Genomic DNA, 22716 nt, shown 5'->3' with positions numbered 1-22716 from the left:
TTTAGGGACCAAAAAAAATTCCGTAAGACTTTTTATATATAAAGACAAAGGGAGTAAGCCTTACTAAATCCAAAATACAGGGTATTGAGTAACTTTTATAATTATTTTTTTAACTATACCCCTAATTTATTTATTACTTCTTTAAAAAAATAATGTATTGAAATTTCAATTACTATTATCAAGGCTTTTATATAAGATATTTAATAAGAATATTATTTTTTAATTAAGACTTTAACTAATATTTTTTTTGAACGTGGTGAATTAATTATCAATATCCAATATTTTGATCTAGAGGGAGTAGGTCATTTATGGTATCAGTGGTCTTTTTTTTTTTGGAACAATTACGATTCTTTCATCCCTTTGCCTTGTCCACGCACATTATAAGAACCATTCTTATTTGCCTACTGTTTGAGTTAAATATGAAACGTCACTTAAATAGGTCACGAAGTTAGTTGGACTGAGTAATCGAAACATCAGGCCTAATATAAACAAAAGAGGCTGGCCTCGAAGCTCAATAAAGTTCACAACAAATAAACATGCCAAAATCCCGTCAACTTCAAATATCAGACCGTTAGCACGAAAACACGATTCTAAGTAATGCCGAAACCTACGCCCAAGTAGTTTGGTGAAATGAGCTGCTTATCAAAATGGAGAAATCGTGCCATAAGTTTCGCGAGATTCCTAATTCTTCGGTAGAACGTGCCAAATCTCAAAGAAAAGGCTTTTACTATCGAACACTATAAATAGAAAGAAGAAAAATAGAGAAATCCAGTCAACACTCGATCAAGACTCGCATACTTTACATCCATTAGTCCTTTTTTCAGTTCTTAGTTTTAGTTTATAATTTTTTCACTTCAATCAAATTACACACTTATTCTACCAAAGCTTTCTATTTTTTTACATCTAAGCGAACTATGGTAAAGAAACTCGGGGCCCTTTTCATTATCTATTGAGACTTAGCGTCTCTAGCACGCCTGGCATTTATTGTTCAACCACGAACAATTTGTGGTACGCCTGGTTGGACCACGCCTTTGATTGATTGTTTTTTACGAACAATTTTTGGCACGTTTGGTGGGACTCATGTGAAAGAAATGCTTAGGACACATAAAGATTAATATATTGTTGGAAAGAATAGACTTGAGTCTTACGACTCAGAGAACGTGGCTGCACACACAGAACGTGAAGTACGAGCTAACGAGAGGCAAGAGCTCTGTTGCAAACTCTAAAGAAGGGGCTAAGGAACATCTCTGTTATGCTGTCTAGATCGTTGTAGGAGCAAGCTCCGATTAGCTCACACCTTCAGAGAATAGATGGACTCAGGGGGCAATCTCCTAGAGTAACCTTCGACCAAAAGATCAATGACGAGAACCGCTATAACATCCTTCAAAAGATAAATGGCAAGTCTAATTCAATAGCAGGCCCGTTTGGCCACAAGGGCCAAAGCCATCAGGGCCAACACCAAAAGGGTCGAAGTCATTAGGGCTAGCACCATCTAGCCTGAAGTCATTGGGGCTAGCACCAGACGAGCCGGACCCACAAGGGCCAAAGTCATTAAAGTCAGCACCATAGAGGCCGAGGTCATTAGGGCCAGCACCAGAGGGGCCAAAGCCATAAGGACCGAAGTCATCGAGGCTAGCACCAAAGAGGCTGGAGCTATAAGGGTCGAAGTCATCGGGCCCAGTACCATCGAAGTTGAAGCCATTGGGGCCAGCATTGAGAGGCTGGAGCCAAAAGGGTCGAAATTATCAGGGCTAGTACCATTAGAGTCGAAGCCATTGGGGCCAGTGTAACATCCCAATTTAAATTTTAATAGTTAATTTGGATTAAAAAAATAATATTTAGAGGTAAGAAAATTAGTAAGAGGTGATTATTAAATCTAACTTAGGATATAATTCTTAAAAAAATTTAAAAAAAAATTTAAAAAAATAATTTAAAAAATTAAAAAAAAATATTATTAAATTATTATTATAATAAAAAAAAAAGAAAAGAAAGAAAAAGGTTTGCAAAAAAAAAAAACAAGAAGAAGAAGAAGAAGGAAGAAAAAGTGCGGCCACCTCAATAGTAACAATAGTAAAATAATAATAATAAAGAAAGAGAGAAAGAAGAGAGAGAAAAGAATAAAAAAAATATGTGGGACCCACTGAATTTTTATAAAAACTCACCTGTTCCTTCATTTCTTCATTCCTTCTTTTCCTGCGCGCGAGCTGAGGCAGAGAGAAGCAAGTCGTCGATGCAAAATATCTAAATTTTTAAGGTAAGAGTTTTTAATAGGATATTTAGGGTGTGATTTTAAGCTTTTCAAGACTAAGTAAGTGTTCTAAAAATTTTTCTTAGTCATCCTTCTTCTTTGGTTTCTGAGTTTGTAGTGGTAAAAAATTTAAGATCTGGAAGAGGGATGAATTTATGTTGAATAAATATAATTTTTGAGGTTGTCAGTAGTATAATAAATGTTATAGAGTATAAATTTGTTAATGATCTTTGAATTTATGGCTTATGGATTAAATTCTAAACTAGATCTGAAAATATATGTTGATTTATTGAGGTTTAGATGATTATTTGGGATGAGAAATGAATTATTATGGTTATAGGATTATGATTCTAAGCTAGAAACTCAATTTTTAATTTTTGAGTATTTTAGGTACGAATTTATGAAATAAAAAGAAAATTTTGATAATAGAAATTAGTTTAGAAGTTGATTTTTAGATTATTAATGTTTATTGATAATTAAAAGAGGAGTTAAAAATTATACTTAATAGTATTAACTATAGATTTGTATTAAGATTGAGATTAGGAATTATGTTATATTTTTAATTCTATTATTAGAATTATTTTATTAGTTTCAAAAATTGAAACTAATATTTATAAATAATATGTTATTTGTAGATTGTATTACTGGTGAAGATTGTGGTGAGAGAGAAATTTTAAAGAATAATTTATTGAAAAAGCCACAAGGTAACCATGCTTTTAATTTGTGATTTGTGTTACTTCATGTTAATTGGGTGATTATTGAGAAAATTATAAATTTTGTAATATTATATAATTGTGCAATATTATTATGAATTTATTTGATTATTGTGGGAGGTGTTGGGAGACTTGTTATTGTTGTTATATTTATGTGCCACGTGGTACGCCCCTATTGGAGCTCAATAGGTGGCTTGTAAGGGCTCGGGCTAATCTACCTTTGGCCGGGTAATTTAGCACCGAGTGAGGGCTACGGCTCGAGGTTAATGGAGGGATATAAGGATGGTTATTTGTGTGTATTGTAATATTTCATATATTTGTTGGAATTATATTATTTTTAATTCTCACTTAGTAAGCACACACTTAACTGTTTGTATACACTATCATAAATTGGCTTTGGTTACTGGGACTTTTGAGTCTCATTATGTGGTTAACAATTTTCAGGAGAAGAGCCACGGGTGACACGTGGAGGAGTCCCAGAGGCTTAGTGGTATAGATCCACTGTCTCTTTTGGGTATTTAATTTATGATTTATAATGTGTTATATTGTTAATATTAGGGCTTTTTGTTTATTGTCAATTATATGAATATATAAATGTAATCATGTCTTTCAAACTATTTCTATTTTTGGTACAATTTGTATGACTGTAATTTTAATATTTGGTTTACTTTGGATTGGTTAAAATGGCATGATTATAAGGCCAAATAACTGGCTTGTGTTGAAAATTGACTAAATTGCTTATTTTATTTGTTGGGAGTATAAGGATGGATAAATATAATTTAATTTACTTGTTGGGAGTATAAGGATGGACAAATGTGATTTAGCCTAATGGCATGTGGGAGGTAAAAATTTATCTGAAATGTTATAGTGTGTGAGTTGAAGCCAATTATAAAATATTTTATATCAAAATTATTGATATAAAAATGTATTGGGTGGCTGTAACCCAACTATGGTTGAGTTAAATTATTTAAAAAAAAATTTAGTGTGTTACAGCCAGCACTAGAGGGGCCGCAGTCATAAGGGCTAGAGCCATCAGGGACAGCAGTACTACAGGGACCACAGCCATAAGGGCTGGCACCACGGGAGTTAAAAATCAGAAAGGCAAGTTTTGTAAATGTCCTTTTTACGAGAGTTCTCTCTTAAAGGGTTCTCTCCACAGGGGCCCCATAATAGCTAGATCTTACAGAACCAATCCTTAAAAACTCAAAGGGCCAATTCCAAAACTAGCTCTTAAGGTCCTAAACCTTGAGAAACTTGATTCTAAGCTAGACCACATGGTCCTTCAAGAAAAGTACCAAATCAACTATCAATCAAAACGAGAATGAGCCGATCCTCTAAGACATATCCATACAAAATTGGCCTACAAAGGCTCCAGCCAATTTGTATGTGGGGGCATTGTTTGCACCCAAATTGTAAATTTAGAGGCCCAAACCCAACTCAACTTAATTGGCTTTAAAATAATTATATAAAAAAATATTTATGAAGTCTTAGTCATTAAGTCAAGACCATCACCCATAATGAGTGAACATGATGGAGGAAATTCTTCCTAAATTCAAGGAAAGTGGCAATTATGGGGCTTGGGCACCAAGCCAGGATCATCTATAAATAGAGGAGCTCTCTCTCAATAATGGTATCATCAGATCATCATCAGCATCAACAAATTACCAATCTCAGACTCTGCATTTGTTACTTTATTTTTCTTTTTATCATGTAGCTTTAGTTTTTATTTTTCGTTGTACAGCCGGCATAGCCCGCCATCCTTTTTCTTTAATTAATGCATCTCTACTTTTCTACATTTACATTAGTGTTCTTCACTTCGCATTCTCACATTCGAGTGAACTGTGGTAAGGGAGCCCAGGTTCCCCGCGTTTGATTAGAAGTCAGGTTCTTCCATCCTCTTGAGACCCCGCGCCTTTAGCACACCTTGCGGCACCATGCCTCTGATTAATTGTTTTTTACGAACACCTACACATAAGGGTGGGAATAAATTAAGGTAGGCTCAGATTAAACGTGTCTGAACATGTAAGTTAGGCCTCAAGCCTGAACTTGGGCTTGAACTTAAATATAGATATTTTTCAAGGTTGAAGTCTAAGTTTGCGATAAGCATAGCCTGACTTAAAATCTTTTTAAAAATTTACTTCATATGTAGGCTTTTAAAAAAGTTTTTAAATTTAAGTCTCAAATTATTTGAGTAGGCTTCCAGCCTATCAAAGCTACATCTTTTTGTAGCCTTTATAGCCTATATATTTGAGATATTAAATAGGCTTAGTCATTAAAACCTATTTAATTAAATATAATATAATATATTACAAATATGTAAATTCAAATATAATGTATAAATATATAAACATACTAAATAGGCCCAGCTTTAAAAATTTAGGCTAATCTGTTGAAATATATAGGACTCTAAACAAATCTTCGATATGGCTTATTTATAAACAGGTTGGATTAGGCTCCAACCAACCCAGATTGCAAGCTACTTGATAAAAACTTGGCTTACTCCCACCCTTACTTATCGGGGGCGAAAACTGTTATCACCTGTTATAATAATATTTATCCAAATAGTTTCTTGAAATGATACCGAATAAATCAGTTCCAACATTTAAAGTCAGATTTTGCAGCAATTTTATATTTGTTGCGTTCTAAAGGGCTAAAATAGGGTCCAAAAATAAAATGGACTGAAACATTATACAGAGAATATTGAATATAATTATAGTCAATACATGTATATATATGTCCCTTGATTTTTCTTATTTTGCTATGCCTGCCCAACGACCTGCATGATAGAAGGAATGAGGTTAGCACGAGGCACGGGGACACATATTAAGGGATGAGCCCTTGGAAGGGTCAGAGATGGCTTCTCCTCCATATCAACAGTTCCATTGCCTCCATTCCCCTTCCACTCAAAACACTGAATCATGGCAGCTATGTTTGTTTTCACAACCTGTTGTGCCAGTGAGGCTCCCGGACAGCTTCTTCTTCCACTCCCAAAAGGAATCAGCTCAAAGTGTTGTCCTCTAACACCCAAATTCTCCTTCCCTCTTGCTTCCATGCCCATAAATCTCTCTGGCCTGAACTCCAGTGGGTCCTCCCAAACCTCTGGGTCCCTCCCAAGTGACCACAAATTAACAAACAGCAACGTCTTTGCTGGAATCTCATAGCCACCAACATTGCAGCTCTCAGATGATAGTCTCCCTAACAATGGTACTGTGGGATGAATTCTTAGAGTCTCTTTAAATATGGCCTGCAAATAAGGTAGATTGGCTATGTCAGATTCCTCTACTATTCTGGCTGTTCCCACGACCGAATCGATCTCTTGTCTTGCCTTCTCCATCACCTCAGGGTGATTCATGAGTTCTGCTAGTGCCCATTCCATGGTTAGGGCAGATGTGTCAGTTCCAGCCATGAACAAGTCCTACGATATTTAATTTAATATATTAGTTTCATTTATAATAAATTGAAAGCGCTGCCAATTCTTTCTTGGCACGAAGCACTTTAACATGGATAAGAATGATATGCGTAATTAGAAGCAGTCATATTCTGAATAGTGAATATGATGCATGTGATGGTGATATCAACAATTAAATGTTTCAAATACGATAGCTTGTTCCATTAAATTAAGCAAAGAGGTTTTAGAATTAAAAAAACCCTCAGCTCACGCAACTGGAAGAGATCGCATGAATATTTACACGCGCGTTCGTGTGCGTGTGTGTGATTATGAAGTCGGCGACTCGTGGGGCTTTAAAAAATTACCTTTCTAGAACTTGCAATATTTCTGGTTAGCCCAAAAAAAAAAAAAAAAAGGGCAAGGTCCTCCTTAGCCAAATTGCAACATATTTCCAATCGGGGGAAAATATTACAATACATCCCTATCTATTATTTTTAGGATATAATGACATTAATCATATGAGATAAAATTTTAAAAGGCTGTGAAATTATAGACGTCTATCCACTCCTCATATTTATTTATGACAACATTTAAAATATTCAAAGTGACGTGGATTGCTTTAGAAATTCATAGCTTGAGATACAAGAGAGAATGAAAATAAAGTCCAAAATATTTGAAGTAATAACAATTAAGTTTTTCTTAAATGTTTTTTAAAATATTTTTTTTTGTTGAACACAAGGGAGTAGAAGAATTTCAAATATTAATTGATACATACTTGCAAATTCAAGATTCTTATCATTTTAAGTTTAAAAGGTAGCTTCCAATTTATATAATTAGAATTCATATTTACAAATATGTTGAGCCGATATTTATGATTTATTGTTTAAAAAAATTAAGAGCCTAAGTATCATTAGTTCATTTTTTTAGAATATAATATGTCATTCTCCCTAAATATAAAGAGATATCAAAGATGGTGAAGAAAAAGGGGAATTGGAGCTACTACCCTTCATTTGGATGGAGAGAATAATAAAAAGGAAAGGAATTTATGAGAGAAAATATTTAAAAACAACAAAGAAATTTACTATTTTTAAGATTTTCTTCTCTTAATTCTCTTCCCTTATTTTCTTATTCACTTTGCTATCCATCCAAACCAGGCTTAAAACTGAACTTACTGACCAAGACGAAAGCCTTGATGTTCTCCATGGAAAGTTCTATCTCAGAAGCCTCATCTTCATGTATGTCCAGTAAAATATCAAGCAAATCCCTTATTTGACCATCTTCATGAAGCTCCTTCCTTTTCCTCCTTTCGTCTTCATGCTCCTTTATCACCTCCTCCATCAACGAGTCAAACCTGTCTCGGACTTCTTTCAGCCTTTTGTTCAGTCGACCCTGCAAGTTGAGGGTCTTAAACAACCAAATAAAATCAGATAGATTGAACTCCCCGGCGAGCTCAACCGTGTCCGTCACCAACTTCCTAATTTCCCTGGCTTCACCATCGTTTCCAGAAGAACATCTACTCATGATCATTCTTGATATGATACTATTGGCTAATGTCATGAGCTCGTGACCAACATCAACGGCCTCACCAGCCAACCCTTTTCTGAGCAATACTCCGAGAAACCTCATGGTCTCCGCCTGCCTCACCGGAAGGAGGATTTCGAGGGTGCGGCCACCGAGAAGCTGGGACATGCATAGCTTCTTCACGAACTTCCAGTAGGGTCCGTAAGCTGCAAACAGGAAGCCTTTGGATCCATATGATAAGTGGTGGACGGCAGTATTTACGATCCTGTTGGAGAAATAAGATTCATGGGTTTTAAGGAAGTGTTTGGCCATTTCAGGAGTGGAAGCAACAACACAGGGGACGGAGCCGAGGAAGAGATGGATGAGGGGTCCATAACGGGCGGAGAGGCGATGAAGAGCTCGATGCGGTAAAGGTAGAAGAAGGTGGAAGTGTCCGATGAGAGGGAGCGAGGGCGGGCCTGGTGGAAGACGAGTCTTGGTGAGATATCTGGCGAGCAGGGCTCGAATCAGAACGGTGGAGACTAGCCACATCAGGATAAGTTGGACGCAGACTTGGAGCGAAGCCATGAGAGAAAAACGTCGATGGCGTTTTCCAGATTGAGAGTGCCGTGTTGGGTTATAAAAAAGGGTAACAATGGTTTGACCTTTCAGCTAATGCTTATTAATTGGCGTTAAAATATTAATTTATTCCAACCTCCGATAATGTTTTATCTTATCATTTAATTAGTAGGGATCGGTAATGGTGCGAATAAATGAAAACTCTTGTTTTTCAAGGGTAAACAGTGTATCCATTTTGGTCAAATGACAATGAAGATGTTACCGTCCCGTGCCGTTTTAATCTTAGCTTGCAGAGAATTTCGCGGATTAAAGTTGAATGGGGGATTGGGATTAGGGAGCCCACAAAGGAAAACGCGCCACATTTGTCAATACAGAGGAATTAATTAATCAATGGGAGGTAGCCATGAGTCGTGCTTTATACGAGCAAGAAATGGTTTGTCCACACTCCACATTGTTCACCAAATTTTTCACATGGCCTACCCCTATTAGTTAAAGTTACGGCGACAAGGATGTTAATGAAAACACCCGATTTGATTTGTCGTTAAAATCGAACTAGTAGTCGTTCATCAAATTGATCGTGCTTGGGCAATTAGTAGATTCATAATTATTAATAATCATGTACGTGAATAATACTTGTATGATATTAGGTAGCGTTAGGATTGATAGATTTGAATTTAAATTTTAAGTTTAAAATTTCACATTTTAAATTTCATATTTTAAATTTATATATTTAATTTTTTTTTTGTTTAGCTGATTTAGAACATTTCCAGTAAAGAGGGTGAGCTAATATTCGAAATAAAAACTGAGAATTTAAAATGATAAATTTATTTTTATTTTCTAATTGATAAAAAATAAAAATGAGATATGAAAAAAAATACAAATCATAAAAGTATTAATAATATAAATAAGAAGAGAACGAGATACTTGAAGTTAATTAAAATTTTAAGTGATTATGATATAAAGAAAATTTAAAATTATAAAAAAATTATAAATAAAAAATAAATTTAAATTAATTTTAATTCATAAATTCGTGTGCATTCAAATGAGAGATATAGTCTAAATACAAATTTCCATCAATTCAAACATATCATTGGATTATTGATGCGTACAAAATTTTAAAATATACCACAAGTGTACAGATTTAACATCACAAAAAGCTAATTTAAAGAAATTGGCACAAACGAAAATTATTTTCATTTCAATAGAATTATCCAACCAAAAGCAGATTTTCTTATTAAACTAAAAATACGAGTGAAATGAAATTAAAACCAGAAAATAAATCTAAGTTAAGATTAACAATTAAGGAGTACCTTAGGAATTCAAATTGCAACACCCTAAAAAAAATTTCCCAAACAATTATCCCAATCATGATAAAAAAGTATCTACCATGAGAAACAAAGTAATTTTTTTTAAAAAACAATTATTTAACTTGAAATACCAGAGTGGAAAAGGATAAACCATAATTTTATAAAATATTTTATCTTTTAAAATAACTACCTCAATAACAAAGGTTTTACCATGATAGAAGGAATTAAACTAAATAAATAAATACTATTGTAGTAAATATAATTAAACACTTTAAACTGTCATTTATAAAATTTTGGACTCCAAACATTAAATGACATTAAGTGTGAAATGTGCATATGATTCCATTTAAAAAATTAAAATACAATAAAATGGAATGAAAAATTAGAAGTACATATACATTTAAAAATATTATAATCACCTAGCAAACTTTTCAATAACATAAAAATATTTTTTTATAATTGAGTTACAGCCACCCAACACAATTTATATCAATGAAGTTAATGAAGAAATGTCTAATATTTGGTTTGGGTTTGCACAACACAATATTACAAATAAACTTTAACCTCCCACATACTATTAAGCCAAAACATATTTTTCCAACCTTATATATGCTTCCAACAAGTGCAAACCATAAACCAATAATTAAAATAAATAATTCATTTAATTTTCAAAACAAGCCAAACATGAGGCTTCATAATTATTACATTCTTACAATTATCAATAAATAAAAAACACAAGCATTGGCAATATAACATCATTAAAATTATAAATCAAAAATCCAAGAGATTGAGAGAGGTAGTGGATCCACACCTCTAAGCCTTAAGGGCTCCTCTATGACCCAAACTTGACTCCTTTCCTGAAAAATGTTAATTGTATAAAAAGATTTAAAAGTCTCAATAACTAATGTCAACTTATGATAATGTATGCAAACAGTTATATGTGTGCTTGCTAAATAGAAAAACAATAATTATATAATTCAAATAAAAATACAAGAGATACTGTATGCATGACAAATAACCATTTTTATCTCTTTACATTAATCTCGAGCCGTAACCCTCACTCGATGCAAGATTACTTGGCCAAAGCTACATTAACTCAAGTCCTTACAAACCACTTATTGGGCCTCTAATAAAAACGTACCGCATAGCACAAAAATATAATAACAAATTTTACAATACCTCCCACAAATAGTCAATAAAATTTAAAGATCAATAATGCACAAATGTACAATATGACAATTTTATAATTTTTTTTATTTCCAACAACATTATAATATAGCATCCCACTTGATAAAAATATTTCAAAATACATATTTAAATTTTTTAATAAACACATCCACAAAATTTCTCAACAAACATTTCAACATATTTTCTCAAATAATCACACAAATAACAATAGGTAACATTAATCACAAATTAAAGCATGATTACCTCTTGACTTTTTTAATAAATTATTATTTATAATTTTTCTTCACCACAATCTTCACCAACAATATAATTCTCAAATAATATATTATTTATAAATATTAGTTTTAATTATTAAAACTAATAAAATAAATCTAATAATAGAATTAGAAATATAACATAATTACTGATCTCATTATTTATACAAATGTAAAGTTAGTACCCTCAAGAAAATTTCCTAACTCTCTTTAGTCATCAATAAACACTAATAAATTAAAATTAACTTCTAAATTAATTTCTATTATCAAAATTTTTCTCTTTATTTTATAAATTTGCACATAAAGATAGCTAAAAAATTTAAATTTAATCTTAAGCCTAGAATCATAATTCTATAACCATAATAATTTATTTCTCATTTTAAATAATTATCTAAATCTCTAAATCAACGTATATTGTTAGATTTAACAAAAATCCACTCATGAAAGTCTAAGGTTTAACTCATAACTCTCAAATTTAAATCACATTAACAATTTAATACTTTAAAAGATTTATTATATTATTAACAACATCTACAATCATATTTATTTATCATAAATTCATTTATTTTTTAAATCCTAAATTTTTTACCATTACAAAATTAGAAACTAAAGGAGCTGGATCACTAAGAAATTTTTTTAAAACACTTACATAATTTTAAAAAGCTTAAAACCTCACCTAAAATATTCTATTATGAAGCTTGAATCAGAGGGAGTCAGTCTCTCTCTTTTGAAAGAAGCTTCCTTTGCCTCTCCTTTAATGCAGAGGAAAATTTGGACTATCCAGATTTAATAGTTCTATTTTTTATTTATATTTTTAAAATAAAAAATATATAAAAACTATAAAAAAAATTAATAAATATACTTATCAATTTGACAGTCTAGATTTAGTATAAATGATCCAAATTTAATATAAAAAATTTATATTAACTTTTTAAATTTATTTTAGACAGTATAAGTATATTCTGAACAGAACAGTAAATTTATTAAAAAATATAATATTAATTTTAAATTATTTATATTAAATTTAGACTGTCAGATTGATAAGTATATTTATAAAATTTTTTTATATATTTTTTATAAATAAAAATATAAAAAAATAAAAATATTAAATTTAAATTATTCAAATTAAATTTAAACGATTTAGATTAAGCCTTACTTTAAAGGACAGAGGAGGCTTCTCTGGTCCGAATCAGATTGCCCTCGGTCTCTCGTGCACTCTGTTTATCTTTTGCGCTGTTCTCTGTTCGTGAAGAACGAGAATGGAAACTGGAAGGGACTGTAAAAAAGGAAACGGGTGGGTGATATTTTTTAAAAATAAAAGTATAGGTCTCACAGCCTTTTTCCTCTTTCATTATATATATATATATATATATATATATATATTAATATCTATTCTCTGTGGTCTGTGGCTCCCTTCTCCTCTTTTTTTTTTTTTTATATGTTTATATATCTACATACTCATTACTCACACACACAACGGATATTTTTCCGTTTCCTCCACCACCCCTTTTTTTTTTTCTATTTACTTTATTAACCTCTCTCTCACATTTTTTATCTCTTTTTTTCTAATAATAATAATAATTTTTAAAAATTTTAATTTAAAATTATATCTCAAATTAAATATAATAATTTTCTCCTACTAATTTACTTACTTTTAAATTTTTTAAAAATTTTTATTAATTCAAATTAATTATTAAAATTTAAATTGAAATATTACGTAAATCTCCTTTTTAATTTTGCAATGTAATTTTTTTTTGTTATCGTGCTTTCTTTAAAATCAAGTATCTAAATTAAATTATGTATTCATTGATTACAAAACACATGATCTAACTATATTATAATGTCTTAAGAAAGTTTTGATCTAATTGTACACAAGCCTTAAAAAATTATCTAGGGCTCTTAAATATATATTCATCTGAAGCACATGTTACATTAAATACAATCTTAAGTTGCTTGATACAAGATCTATTTGAAACTCCCTTCTGTCAAAGACAAAAACCAATATCCAAAAACACACACTAAAATCGGCCACCAATATCATGAGGACAAAAATAAATCACATTAAGCATTAAAGCATTCATTAAAATTGATAACCAAAAAGAAATATATCTACAAACATTAAAGGTTCAAAGAACCCCTAAAGACAAATGAAAACTATCTACTCATAACTTTAAATATGTAAAATAATTTAAATTTAACATAGATTAAAAATCATAGAGAAGAATAGGAAAACTCCATGATATTTATTTAAAAACCGTTCAGTTGTTTCTTTAATTTTCAATAACACTTCTCAAACCTTAGTTAATGCTTCAAAATTGCTTTTCCAGTTCCAGATATCAACTTAGATACCTTTAGAAATCAACAAGGGCATTATTTATAACTTTTTTGCATCTCTTTGGCCTCTAATTTATGTCTTATATCATTTTATTTTATAAAATATTGTTTAATTTTTCCTTTGAATTCAATTAAAATTCTACCACGTGTTTTTCTTCACGTCCACGAGCAGTCATATCCTTCTTCCCTATGTCTGCACACAATCAAACTATGAAAGAGTAATCTCCATAAGATCCTCCTGATGCACACAAAATGTTTCCCCGTAAGTGTGCATGTCACTATGTAATATATTAATGCATTGAGATTGATCTGGAATCAAGCACGATAGTCATTAAATAATAAAGTTCTTACTTTTATTCACGTAAAACAAAATTGATTAAAATAAATTTATTAACCAAAATTTAAAATTGAAATAAATAAAAATATAATGAGATTCGCAATCTAACAACTACGAATATCTCAGGTAACCGAAAGTCTTTAATTCCTTGCTAGCTTCATAAATCTTGCTTTTAGCCAATTAATTAATTTTAACGCTAATTTTGTTAATCTAGAGCATTGGTGGCTATAAAGGCCTTTCAAACATCAAATAACTCTCTCTTAAATTAATTATGTTATTTCTAATAAAATTATTCAAGAGGTAAATTCAATTCCAACTCACTCTAATTTAATTATACGGGATACTTAGATATATTTTTATCCTAATTGCAAATTAGATAATAATCTAATTCTATATTACTCAATCTAAAGATTCAAATGAGATTTTCTTTTGTCAAGAAAAAGTCCAAATACCCTAATTCATATTTAACAGTGGCTAAACATTAAATAGGCAATTAAATGTAAGATTGAGAAACTAAAATCAATATTAAGCATAACCAATAATTAAAAACAAGCTCTAATCTATCAATAAGTTTATAATTACTCTAGGTCAAATAAAATTAGCCACTAATAGCCATGAAAATATCAAAACTCAATAGAACATACATCCAAATAAAGAGAAAAAGAAGAAGAAAGTTTAGTAGGGATGATTTTTGTCACAAATTGCAAGACCAAGAGTTTCTCAAGCTTCTCCAACTTTTTCTCCATTTTAGAATGCTCCTTGGACGTGCAGCTGTTGGTTGAAGACAAATCGAAATGAAAAATGGTCTTTAAAAACCCTTAAAACCAAAATTAAGTGAAGCTGTGCGTTTTGCTGGAAATTAATTTGATATCGCGACATTCAAATTTAATACTGCAACATCATTGGACAGAATTTAATTTGTTGTGAGTTTCAAAATTGCCAATTTTGGGCCCATAAATTGGGCCATTTTATTTGAATAAAACTCAAATTTAATGCCACAATTGATCCAATAACTTTTACAATATGTCTTAAACTTTATTCACCTTTTATCTTACAAATAATTATCCAATTAACAATATATTTATTAATTACTTTCACAAAATAATTTTTAATTTCATTAAAAATTTTAATAAATTTATTAAAATATTAGAAGCCATCACCACCACACATGGTGGAACATTAAGGCTTTGAATGTCCTCGCTTAGGAAAATTTTCCTCTTGCTTGTTCCGTGCGCATTCGAGCTTCCAGACGGTGGCTTTCTCTGTGCCAGTTACGTTGCCTACGCCTATGGAGATGTGGGCTTCTTCACATGTCCGTGAGCGGACGTGGCTAGCTCAGTGTAGATCTTCGCCCTTCCCATGTCTATGCGTGAAGAAGACTAAGTTTTTTCTTGTCCATGGGCGAAGATTGACCTTTAGCCCTGATGGTTAGGCCTCGACCTTGATTTTATTATTTTAAGCCTCTTGTCCCTTTTTTTTTTTCATTTTCTTGAAAACACCTTAAATTCTTTAAGTGAGAATTTTTATATTCTGTTCTTCTAATTTATATCAAAATAACCAAAGAAATGGATAAAATATAATAATAAATTTATGTTAAATTTTCGCTTATCATTTATTTGAAAAAAATTAAAAAATCCTTATATTAGTAAAGCCATTTTGCACTAATAAGTTTTTTTTGGTTTTTTGGAAAAAGAAAAGCTTGAATAGGCGGAACCAATGATCGATAGCCGATTTTTGACTTTTCCCCCTGATCCTCAATATGACTTATTCAATAAAGTTTCCAACAGATCCTGCTGTCCATTTTCCAGTTAAACTAGCCAATTGGATCAGGTGCCAAAAATAATGCATAAAACTACGATATAATCACAGTAAACTATATCATTTTAGCAAAAAAAATTTAGACGTTAATGTGATGATCAACTACGTAGCCCACAAAATAAACCTAGATCAGCAGCTCCAAAACCACTAGCAGAACTTCTCTCTCTCTCTCTCTCTGTTTTTTTTTTTTTTGGTAGTGTTATGGTCTGCAATAGCGATGAGTGCACTGAATTTCTTTTCAGCACCGGTTTTATTAATTAGTTCTCGGCCATTAGTTGCAATGCAATTTTCTTGCATTGCCACGAATGAACTGCAATCTCCTTATAAGGTTGAGTTTGCCATGCAATTCGAGGCTGGCAATTAGAACACCGCGTTTTAAACTTTGTTAGGGGAGGTCAGGTTAATCTTCCTTAAACCTTTAAACGAACAAAATGCCAAGAGCTATACAGAGGATCAATAAAATGATGTTTAAAATTGCAAATGGCTTACTGGTCCAGATGAACACTAGTCACACAGATGACAGAACAAGGGTTACACACACACACACACTGGCAAACGAGAAGAATCTGTGTAGCATTCTTAATTAACGATATATGTGGTAGTTTTAGCCTCTTCGTCGGTACTTGTTTTATTTTTTTAAGTTTATTCGCTCATGCTCTGTTAATTCTTGGCTGTAGATGAGAATTACAAGAAGGAAAGGGATTGAACCTAGGAATTGGGACGCGCGTAAGGGGCTGAGCTCTTGAAAGAATTATGGCAGGCCCGAAAGTCATGTCAACGCAGCCATTCCCATTATCCCCTTCCTTCCATTCAAAGCACTGAATCATGGCGGCGAGAGTGGTCTGAGCAACATGTAGTGCCAATGAAACTCCAACACACCCCCTTCCTCCACTTCCAAACGGCAAAAATTGGTAGTTCTGTCCCCTCACTTCCAAATTGCCCTTCTTCCCACTTCCGTCTTTGCTGATCAGAAACCTTTATGGGCTGAACTGAAGCGGATTATTCCAGTACTCGTGGTTCCTTCCAATAGCCCACACATTTATCAACACCCCCGGTATGCTGGTGGGATGTCATAGCCACCAATGCTGCAGTTTTCAACTGTCTCTCTCATAATCAACGGAGATGGAGGGTGGAGCCTCAGCGTCTCCTTCGCCACCGTTTCCAGATAAGGAAGATCTGCGATGTCCAGCTCCTTCACCAGTCTCTTTTTCCCAATCACAGAATCAATATCCTTCCTTGCCTTCTCCATCACATCTGGCTGGCTTATCACTTCCGCCAGCGCCCACTCCGTGGTAATTGCACTTGTATCCGTCCCACCCGTTAATAGATCCCGACAATGTTAATTATATTGCAAGGCACGTTAATTTTGTACGGATCTGTGTTTGTTTGTCTCTATATAAAGTGAAAAGATATACCATACCATCAAAAAGCCTTTGATGTTGAGTGCATTTGGGAAACCAGCTTTTCACATTCAAAAAGTTGTTTTTTACTTTGAGAAAATTAAATGGTGTTTGGAGATTATTTAAGGTGTAAAATTAACTTTTTGAATGTGCTTTTCGAACCTGGCTGAACAACAAAAATTAGAAACTGATATTTGGAGCTTTTAAAAAGTCAGTTGAGGAAAGATGTGATACCTATTATTTAAAATGACCATGATACCCCTAGCTTCATATTTATCTTTTCCTCTTGCCCGAACTGGTCTTCGTTCTTCAAAACTCACCTTTCTTCATTCTCTCTTCTCTGTGCTCTGCTCTTGTCTACCTCATCCGCCGTCAGTCTGCCTTTGTCATATCTCCGGTGACTCTCGTCATTCTCTCCTCCGTCTCTCCCTTGCCATCTCTAGTTACAAATTTGACTTCTTTGTTCTCTCTTCTCTGTTCTCTGCTCTCATCCGCCATCAATCTGCCTCTGTCCTATATATCTCCAGTGACTCTCATCCTTCTCTCCTCCATCTCTCCCTTGCCATCTCTAGTCACAGATTTGACTTCTTCCTTCATCGAGCTCATGGTCTCATTTTGTCGTCCTTCCCCACCATTCCAGTCGCCATTTTTCATTTGTAGCTCATGGATTGAGCTTCTTTTAAGTCTTGGACGGCATTGTGAAGCTTGTAGAAGTAAAAACACTTGAGGCCTGAATTGAACTCAGATACTCGGACGCTTGGACTGTTAGAGCTTCTTTTCAGTCTTGGACGCTTGGTGGTCCTCTGATTTTTTCTCTAGATCGCTTATGCTCTGTTTTTTTTGATTGAAGGTACTCTTTGTTTGACCATTTCTTCCACTTGAATTGGTAATCCAAAACTTGAGAGCTTCTGGATGTTGGGAATCTAAATGTTGAAGAAGAGGTCTGGTTCAAACTTTTCTCATACTCAATGAACCGGAATGTTGTGAATTTGAACGTAGTTCTGCTCTACGTGTATGGTTTAAACTTTTCTTATGCTGAATGAATAGGAACTGAAATGGTGGAAATTTGAATATTAGTGGCTTAGTTCTGTTTTCAGATCTTGAATTATTTAAGTTCAAAATTAGTTCTGCTCTTTGTATATGTTTGTAAATTTTCTTATAATCAATGACTGATTCCAGGGTTTTGATTTCTTTTCCTGAGAATGTGTGTGTTTTAAAATTTTTTTATACTCAATTACTAGTGAATTATTCTAGATTTATGTGTGTTTATGTGCGTATTTTCAAGTTTTCTTTTGTTCAAACTAATGTTGAATTATGGGTTTTGGTATGGTTTCATAAATGAACATTGGATGATTTTACTTAATTAATTATTAGTTGATTTGTTTCCTAGCAAATGTGGGTTGACAAATAGGTCTAATTTATGTTAATTAATTATTGAGAATATAATATTTCGATAGTAAATATGAGTAAGGAGAAGGCATTGTGGACTATCAAAGAGATCGAACTGTTCATCAAATTAGCTCTCCAACAAGTTAGAAAAAATGAGTGCAAGAGCTTTACCTTATCAAAGGAAGGTTGGGAAGCGTTAATGCAACAGTTCAATACTTTGAGCTCTAGAAGCTATGATAAGAAGCAGTTAAAGAACAAATGGGACAATTTGAGAAAAGACTGGAATATATGGGACAAATTGCTAAACAAAGAGACCAACTTGGGATGGGATAGCGAAAAGAATACTGTATCAGCACTGGATGAGTGGTGGAATCAAAAAATTAAGGTATAGAATTATATACGGCATGCTATATATTTGATGCTTTATTTTGTAAATATATTGAACTCAGTTCTTATAATGTGTAGGAGAATCCTGAGTATAGAAAATTCAGACATAGACCACTTCTATATGTATAAGAATTAACACAGTTGTTCCAGCCAGTTGCAGCATGAGGTACTTATATGTGGACACCTGTGGCTGATGACCCACAAGATATGTATAGGCCTCAACTGAATTTGACCAAAGGATAAGGAGACAGTGATGATGTGAGAAATATTAGTGGAGGAGCTCTCCCAGAAATTAGGCAGGTCAACTTGAACAATGCATACAATGATGGTACTAATTCAAGGAACAAGAGAAAGAGAGGTGAAAGTGGTCAAAACAAGAAGGGAAAACATCTTGCAACTGTGATGGTTGATTCAGTGAGTCGATTAGTGTCCGCATAAGAGAATAGGGTTTCAACACTGAAGTTAATTCTTAATTTCATAGAGGGTGGGACAAAACCAGTTGATCAAAATGTGGTAGATGTTGCAAAGGAACTTTATAAAATTTAGGAGATTGCTTGTAATGAGGCGCATCTTGGATAGTGTGCTGTGGCTTTGTTAGATAAGACTGCAAGGGACATGTATGTTGGGTTTAGGGACAACAGAAGAGCATTAGTGGCCTATTTGAAGTGCTTAGGCAAAAAAGTAGATTAGATCAATCTTAACTTGCCTTCTCAATATTTTAAATTTAGCTAGTGCCATTTATGTTGTTAACTTTGTTTTGAAACTGACTGTGTTATTTGACTGTTGTGTTATGTGTTTCTTATGTTAAGTCATGGATAATAGTGTAATGATTGTTTAATTATGTTATGCAGTTTTCATGGATGATAATACGCAATCTCGCTTAGTACAATTAGTTGTACATGTGAAAGATGATGAGATTGAGGCTATTACTGCAATAATATCTAATTACTCAACAACTTTATTGAAAGAGCCTTGTAGAATCAGTTCATAATTAGGTCAGGCATGGGTGCAAGAAATTTTACAAAGGCATCCTCAGCATTATTATGACATGTTTTGCATGGAAAAAGATTTTTTTTTTTCAACTTTGTGATGAACTGGTGCAACATGGTTTGTGTCCAACTAGAAGAATAGGGATTCATGAAATGGTCAGTATGTTCTTAAATATTGTTGGACATGGGGTGGGGAATAGGATGGCACAAGAATAATTTCAACATTTAGCAGAGACTGTTTACAGACATTTCAAAAATGTATTGCGTGCTTGGGAGAAGCTGGCAAAGGAATATATCCAACCAAAAAATCACACTTTTCAAGATATTCATCTAAAAATTTTAGGTGATCCGTGATATTGGCCATTCTTTAAAGATGCCATAGGAGCAATTGATAGAACACATATCCCGTGCGTGGTTAGTGTTGAAGAGCAAGGGAAATATATTGGAAGGAAATATATTCCAACACAAAATATAATGGTCACTCGTTTGTTTGACTATGCACTCATAAGGTTGGACATGAAATTTTCACATCCACCTTAAGGTATATTTTATATTTATCTAATTTAAAATAATTTACTCAATATTTTTTGGGATCTTATAATCTTTATTTTTTTATTGGTAGGTAAATATTATTTGTTAGATACCGGCTATCCAACGCCACGTGGATATTTAGGTCCTTATAGATCTCATAGATACCACCTCCCAAATTTCAGGCGTTTATTTGGATTTGCAAATAATAATGAAGTTTTCAATTATTATCATTCAAGCTTAAGGACTACGATTGAAAGGACTTTTGGGGTTTAAAAAAGTAGATTCGCAATCTTATGACACATGCCTAGCTATTCATTTGTGACGCAAGTTCGTATCGTTAGTGCAACAATGGCTATACATAATTTTATTAGAAGAAAATCTGCAACTGATTCTGACTTTAGGCATTTTGAGAATGAAAATATGGTTAATACTAACGATGATAATGATGAGCATGTATTTTCATCAACAATTTCAAGTGCAATTTTAAATGTAGCTTCTGATAGAGAGATGAAAAGGGTTCGAGATTCTATTAGAGATCAAATTATATATTATAGATCGAACCATTAATCATGTAACTATTCAATATTAATGAATGTTTAACTATTTATTACATAAATTTATCCAAAATTAAATTTTATATTTTTTCTTATTATTTAACATTTTAAATTTTATGTTATTTTAAAATTTTTTTTACATTTTTGAAACATTGCTAATATATTATATTTGTACAATAAAAATTATAAATTATCATTCTTTAATGTCCTTTTTGGTCATTATATATTAAAAAGTACATTTTAAAAGAATAAATTTTTATTAATCCAAACAATTTTCAATTTGTCAAATTGATTTTTGAAAAAATGTATTCAAATATAAATTTTATTACAGCAACTGACTTTCACCAAACTGACTTTTATCAAATGAACATTCATTAAACCGACTTTTGTCAAACTGAAAACCAAACACACACATAGTATCTGGTTATTTTAACCTCGGAGCTTTCATCTTCTGATATTCTCAGGAGAACATCTAATATATCCTTCACTGTATCTCACTATCTTGTGAGGTAGATTTATTTCTGGCCTGCTCATGCTCCTTGATGATTCTCTCCAGTATGATGTCAACTGATCACGAGCCTCCTTGAGGTTCTTCCCAATGCCTAGGAGATCCAGATTCTTGCAGAACCAAAAATAATCAGACAAATTAAACATTTAAGACAGCTCGAACCCGGATTTCACCTACTCTATACCTCGAGCGCTTCTTCCTCTGTTTGAAAGCAACTCTTGCCTATAAACATTCTCATTATAATACTATTCGTTAGCTGTAAGGCCTCAGCTCCGACGTTCACGCCCTCGCTTGCTTCACCTTTCCTCTTCATCATCTGCAAGAACTGGCTTATCCCCTCTTGCCGGATCGGAGAGAGTTGATCCAGCATCCGACCGTTAAGAACCTCCAACATGCAGAGCTTCTTCACGAACTTCCAGTAGGGTCTATAAGGAGAGAATCCTAGATCAGTTGCGTCGTAGGTAACTGATCTAGGATTCTCTCCTTATAACATGTTGAAGGTGATGAAGTTGGCACAAGTTGTGGGGACTTGACTATGTGCAACATTGATCACACGTCTTATTTTTCATGGACGGTGTAGATGCTTATGGCTGGTCGTGTGGATTCGGCAGAAGTTTTTATGTCTATGAGTTATGGGTGGATGTTGTGTAGCAACTTTTAATCCCGAGGATTTCTGTTCTGCTGCATAAAGTAATATGATTCCGATTACATTTGTCTGTTAGTGCACGGAACTAAAAATTAAACAAGTTTGCTTCTATGTTAGAAACTACCAAAACTATCATCTATACTTATATATAGCTTAACCTGACACAACGTAATATTAATACCTTCTTGGTTTAATTTCACCCGGCCCCCTGGGTCCTTTGGTTCCCTCTTTAGTGTTTAGTTCTGATCTTGAATTTAACGTAAATTCCAACATGAAATCTAGGGCACTTCTCGCTCTGCAAAGCACCTTCACAAGGTGATGAGTACACATTACTGTCCATCGCTTTCATATGCCTTTTTAATATTATTCTTGCCAGCTTAATTATGACGTTCACCGTTATGTTTTCTAGCTCATTATCTGATGCCCAACTTAAAAGGGTCATTGTTGTCTATTTATTTACGTTCACGTTTGATTGGTCTTAAAAATACATTTAATATTGTATATGGTAATTTTAATTTTAAATAAATTCTTATATCAAGATCCGTTTTACTAAATTCAGCAAAAAAGCAGGAAGCTGAGATCAACATTGTCCTGGTTTGTCCTTCTAGGCACTCGGCACAGAAACTAGCTTCTTGGAGAATAGGTA

General features: G+C 32.9%; 2 protein-coding genes across 2 annotated transcripts; both read right to left on the bottom strand.

Moving 5' to 3' along the window:
* Window positions 1-5647: 5647 nt before the first annotated feature.
* Window positions 5648-8497, bottom strand: LOC129304861 (3,9-dihydroxypterocarpan 6A-monooxygenase-like). The gene is made up of 2 exons (XM_054944690.1): window positions 7526-8497; window positions 5648-6376 (listed from the first exon to the last, which is right to left on the bottom strand). The coding sequence occupies exons 1-2, from the start codon at window positions 8435-8437 to the stop codon at window positions 5720-5722; spliced, it is 1569 nt and encodes a 522-aa protein (XP_054800665.1). The 5' UTR covers window positions 8438-8497; the 3' UTR covers window positions 5648-5719.
* A 7620-nt stretch (window positions 8498-16117) lies between these two features.
* LOC129305594 (beta-amyrin 24-hydroxylase-like) lies at window positions 16118-22512 on the bottom strand. Its single transcript, XM_054945584.1, is given in 5 exon segments — window positions 16118-16715; window positions 16718-16967; window positions 21443-21534; window positions 21609-21907; window positions 22377-22512. Coding segments are annotated over 5 exon segments (1176 nt in total). The 3' UTR covers window positions 16118-16316.
* Between the last annotated feature and the right edge of the window lie 204 nt (window positions 22513-22716).

This window comes from Prosopis cineraria, unplaced genomic scaffold (genome assembly GCF_029017545.1).
Source record: "Prosopis cineraria cultivar Desert tree isolate PC_DT_omini unplaced genomic scaffold, ASM2901754v1 PC3, whole genome shotgun sequence".
Lineage (NCBI taxonomy): Eukaryota > Viridiplantae > Streptophyta > Magnoliopsida > Fabales > Fabaceae > Prosopis > Prosopis cineraria.
This window is presented reverse-complemented; position numbering and strand designations above follow the sequence as displayed.

Excerpts from the sequence above, each read along its gene's own strand:
- LOC129304861 (XM_054944690.1), bottom strand. The coding sequence starts at position 8,437 with ATGGCTTCGCTCCAAGTCTGCGTCCAACTTATCCTGATGTGGCTAGTC. Across the intron at positions 6,377-7,525 it reads ACATCAAGGCTTTCGTCTTG|GACTTGTTCATGGCTGGAAC; the intron begins GTCAGTAAGTTC and ends TAAATATCGTAG.